A 5620-nucleotide genomic window follows, 5' to 3' on the forward strand; every position below is an offset into this window, starting at 1 on the left:
AAGAAAAAGAAAAGGAGACAAAGGATCACCTTGTCTCAATCCTTTTTCACATTGAAAAATATAAGTGGGTAACCCGTTCACTAAAACCGAGGAACGCGCCGATTTGAGGATCCCATCTATCCAAAGGCACCACCTATCCGGAAATTCCATTTGTTGCATAATAGAATTCAAAAAACCCTAATCCACATTGTCATATGCTTTCTGAAAATCAATCTTGAACATAAAAGCTTTTCCCCCTTTTTCTTCAACCACGCCATAACTTCATTGATGATTAAAGGGCCATCTAAAATAAATCGATCCGACAAAAAACCACTTTGGTTTTCCGAAATAAGAAAGTCCATAACCTTTTTAATACGATTCGCCAAAATCTTCAAGATGACCTTAGAGATAATACCAATCAAAGTGATTGGCCTATAATCCGTTAAACCAACCGGATTTTTAACCTTGGGAATAAGTGTAATAAAAGCCGCACTATACCCGTGGTTTATAGATCCCGTATGATAAAAATCTTCCATCAAATTCACAAAGTCATCTTCAAAGACGGCCCAAAATTTCTTAAGAAAAAAGAAATTAAAACCATCCGGGCCCGGAGCACGATCACTACCACATTCAAAAACTGCTTCCTTAACTTCTTCCTTCGAGAAAGTAGCAGCTAGAAAGTCTTTAGATTCTGCTGGAAGCGTTTTCAGGTTCCCGCAAAACATCTTCGGTCTACCTGAAATGTTAGAAGAAAAAAGATTGCGAAAAAACTGGAAAATATGTTTCTTAACCAGAGTCGGTTTAGAAACCCACTCCCCATCAACCAAAAGCCCTGGGATATTGTTTTTAGCCTTCCTCCCATTTACAACACTATGGAAGAAAGCCGAATTCTCATCGCCACTACTCGTCCAACGAACCCGAGACTTTTGTTTTATATCCAAAGAGCGAAGATGATCAATCCACGCCACTCATTTTTTACTCTCTTCATAAACCCACAACTCCTCCTCATCAAGAACCGCGACTTCCAGTTTTTGTTCGAAACTGGAAATATCAGTAGTCATCTCCAAATAGTCGCCCTTTTCTTTATCACCTATATCTACCCACCATTTTTTTAAAGCCTCTCTAACCCTTTTAAATTTGTTAGCGATCAAAAGATCAGGAGACCCTTCGGTATACTCACCATCTAAAGTATCAATAATGATTTTTTCGCACCCATCCCTTTCCAACCACGAGTTAAACCATTGAAAAGGTTTGGGCCCGAAATTAGAATCAACCAACGAGAGTAGGAGAGGACAACGATCTGATTTCTCTCTTGGTAAAGCACGAAACACTGCATTTGGCCATTTATTTAAAAATTCATGACAAACAAGAACCCGATCTATCTTGCTAAACTTGAAGCCTTTGTCGTTTGCAACCATAAAAGTGAACTTGCCCCCTTTCATTTTATTTAAAAATTCATAACTACAACAAAATATATATATTCCAAAATTAATACTGTAATTAAGCAATCGTTTCTTTCTAATATTAGTTTCCAATTTCCAATCAACAACGGGCAGATCTATAGGACATACACGAACACATACTTCACAAGCAATGTGTTTGTCAAATTCAAAGTGGATTCGATCGCGGAAACGCTCGAATGTGATCCATTTTTTCGTAAGGGTATTGAATAGTTACAGGTAAACAATTCGCATATGATAATGTAATCATAAAACCTTGACTAATAATAGCTCGTAGTGTTTGAAAAGTCACCATGTCATAAAGTCATAACCGAGAATTCGTTAATGGAAACAAAAAAAAAAAAAAAAAACTTACGACAATAGAAAAGAAAAACAAGCGGCTAGGAAGCTGTACTTATGAGTTTTGATGATGATGCTTGACGCATCAGCACTTGTTAAAAACGATACTGTTGAGAAAGAGTTAAAAAATTAATAACTACGATGCATCCACAACCCCTGTCAAACACATAAAGCCAAACAGCAACCACTTGGTTATCCACTTATTCTCTCCTTCTACTTACCATCCTTATTAACTTAATCTAATAATCCACAGTCCCCAGGCTGTATCCGACAACCCCACCACACACACTCTTACTCACGCATACAAAAAACTATATATACTTCATCGTTTAGATACTTAACACTTAAAACTAAACCAAAACAATTCATTCACAACTAGCAAACTATAACTACCAACTGAAAACAAATTAGTAATCAGATAATGGACATCTCTTCAGCTTATGAATGTAGCAGCAGCACCGGAGAACTAATGCTGGCTTCACGAATCCCGAAGAAGAAATCCGGAAGGAAGAAGTTCAAGGAGACTCGACACCAGGTTTACCGAGGAGTGAGGGGAAGAAATCCCGGCAAGTGGGTGTGTGAAGTGAGAGAACCAAATAAGCGATCAAGAGTGTGGCTGGGGACATATCCGACCGCAGAAATGGCAGCCCGGGCACACGATGTGGCGGTTTTGGCCATGAGGGGGCGGTCAGCTTGTTTAAATTTTGCTGACTCAGTTTGGCGGCTGCCTGTACCGGAGTCTAACAATGTAAAGGATATACAAAAGGCAGCAACTGAGGCTGCAGAGGCGTTTAGGCAGACGGAGGATGCGGTGGTGGGAACCAATGAATTTCCGGAAGTAGTGGTCTACGCTAGACCTGGCAAAGGGGTCGGGTCGGGTCATAGGTCAAAACGGGTTCGGGTCAAAACGGGTCAATTACAAAAAAGGCAGACGGAAAACGCGATGGGAATGAATGAATTGCCGGAAGTAGTGGTCTACGCCGATGAGGATGAGATGTTTGGAATGCCTGGATATATTGCTAGCATGGCTGAGGGACTCATGGTACCGCCACCTCAGATGGTGGGGTATGCTAACTTTCGAGATGATGAAGATTTTTATGTTGACATGTCTTTATGGAGTTTTATGTAGTTCTTTTAGTAAGATAGATTTTCATTGGGATGGCTGGCTTAAACCTTTTTGTATACAAGCCAATCAAGTATATATATATATATATATATATTAAATTAAAGTCAATTCAAATAAAAACAATATATTCTATTTAACATCAAAATTTTGAATGATTGGTGATTAATGGCTTTAATGGATTATATTAAATCAGAGTTGATTATTTCATATTTACTATGAATATGGGGTTGGGATCCACTTGTATGTCTAAGGTTGCCCCATTTACACATGTTAGATCGGTTGGATATTATGCCCGGTTCGATAAGTCAACGCTGCCGACCGGGTCTTGATCCGTAAGAGTTACACCTTGGGCAACGAACTAAAATCCACTTAACTAATTTAACTGGTAATTACGAACGATACGCGGGTATTGAACCGAGAGACTGGTACGTGGACCGGGTGAGACAAGAACGCTCTTGCATTGCCACTTGTCGCGCACCTAAATCTCGGACAATGGCATTGCATGCAAAGAATCTTCTTGCCACTTGTCATGCACCAACCTTTTGGCCAACTACAACACATGCATTTTTGCATGATTGCCAGTTGGCTTGCATGCAAAGATGTCCATGTCTTTTAAGATCTTGTGGGTCTTGCATTTTGGTGAGATGAGATGAATAAAATTAGTTGTTGCTACACAAAAATGCTCTCAACAACACCCACAATATAACCGGCCACCAAGCTAGCCGCGGGCCGCCGCCGCCCCGCCCCGCCGCCGCCTTCGCCGCCCCGTCTCTGCCACTGCCGTCGCTGATTGCGGCGGCTGCCGCCGCTGTTTACCGCGGTTGGCCGCCGCTTGGCGCCGCCCCCCTTCGTCGCGTTTCGTTGGTTCGTTTACTAGCACTCGTTCGTTGAACCTCGGTGTCTCGACCGGTTAGTCATTAACCGAGGTATATCTTTCTCATTGGTAGTTAAACTTTTTTACTTTGCTCGTATTTGCATGTAACCGGATCCTGTCGGGTTTCGTTTTGTTGATCATTAGTTTATATTTCTGGTGCGTTTTATTAATTAACTCGTTTAACTAATTAACTATTATTTGTTGAACCGGGTTTTCGATAAATAAAGTTTTGACCGATCACCACGGAAACCCAACAGTGGTATCAGAGCCTTGGTTACAACATACGAGTCGGTACCGGTCTTTTAACCGGAGTTAGAGCACAAACTTTATTTATTTAAAGTTTATGATCTAAGTATTTTTAAGGGCACTTTTATTTTGGTCAATATTTTATTTGTTTTGCTTGACCAAAACATTTCCCGGTTTATTTTGTGATTATTGTGCGATGTGTAAATCCGGCCCGACCTTTTTTTTGTGGTTGTATATTTTATTCGATTTTGTAATTTTTATTTTTTGGCCACCGAGATGGTTCAAAGTTATAATAGATAGGCTTTTTGTCTTTGTTATATTTACTTGTTAAATATTGTTGATACGAAGACTCGAAGCAAACCCGAAGCAAAACCGAATGCCAAGAGGAGTCTTGGAGTTAGTGGGAGTTGCTCAAGACAACAAGATGCACTCAAGTCCATCCTTGTGGTTGTTTGTGTGTTGTGACCCCGTGACCCGTTTGATCTTGCTACTAAGCTCTAGCAAGATCGAACAATTTTGGCCATATGGATTTACATATTTATCTTGCTATTGTGGTTGCTTTTATCTTATAAATTGTTATAACATAACCAACCTAAATACCAACATGATTTTAAAAGAAGTTTTAAAATATTAAAACAATCACATTAAAACAAGTTCTAAATTGTTTTTACAACTTGTTAAAATTTTTGTTATAAAACAAAGGTTGTTTTTTGAAACAACCAATTATGTTTTGCAAATTAAATTAGTTTTCAATTTCCAAAACTATTAACTTAATAGTTCTCTATTAACTTAATATTGGTTATTCCAAGTCGCGACAAACTTAGTTTTATACGTTATTTAAAACTAATTGTCCTGAGAGGGGAAAAGGTCCTTTTGGTTACGTCGCAAATTTAATATCTAAATTAAAACCGACTATAACGACCCTATTTGGTAAAAATTAAAATCAATAGTCTATGCCATCCTACTACTAGTAACACTTGGGGCATAATGCGAACCATCAGTGTTGGAGCCACAGCACAACACTTGGTGTCTAGTTTATCCTTCCATGGTGCAAGGGCTTCGTCGACACATCCGACCCTTCCACATGTGACCGTTTTAGGACGACTATTACTTTTCTTCTCGTGTTACGTGCCACAGCTGTCTTGAAAACAAAAGTGGCATAGATGAGGCCAAACGTATCAATGCAAGGACAATAGGTTATCCTCGCAGTCTCATAAACCCCGAGAGTTGTGCTTTTCTCATAATTGACAATGGTTATCAGTCCGCTTGAACCTCTTGCTAATGTTGCATGCCCCAGCTGCCTTTAGAAAGAGCTTATAACCGGATTCTCATTCCTTATCGTCTCACCTCACGAATTAAGGAGATATACATCGAAAATACTAATTAATATCACCTTGCTTATATAACAGATGTCTAATAAAAACAACTCCTTCATATTCAAGGCGATACTTGAAAAGGAAAAGAAATAAAATTTTGAATAACACCAACCTTCTCGAATGGCACCGCAATCTGAGAATAGTTCTCAAGATGGAGAAAAGCTATATATCTTAGATGGCCCAGTCCCCACCGAGCCTAAAAGTAATTCTACTACTACTC

The 5620-nt window shown here is 39.3% G+C and overlaps 1 protein-coding gene across 1 annotated transcript; it reads left to right on the forward strand.

The window, feature by feature from the left end:
• The first annotated feature begins 2199 nt into the window (after positions 1-2199).
• Positions 2200-2907, forward strand: LOC110888396 (dehydration-responsive element-binding protein 1D). Its single transcript, XM_022135925.2, has one exon. The coding sequence runs from the start codon at positions 2200-2202 to the stop codon at positions 2905-2907; it is 708 nt and encodes a 235-aa protein (XP_021991617.1).
• Positions 2908-5620: the final 2713 nt, after the last annotated feature.

This window comes from Helianthus annuus, chromosome 2, assembly GCF_002127325.2.
Source record: "Helianthus annuus cultivar XRQ/B chromosome 2, HanXRQr2.0-SUNRISE, whole genome shotgun sequence".
Classification (NCBI taxonomy): Eukaryota; Viridiplantae; Streptophyta; class Magnoliopsida; order Asterales; family Asteraceae; genus Helianthus; species Helianthus annuus.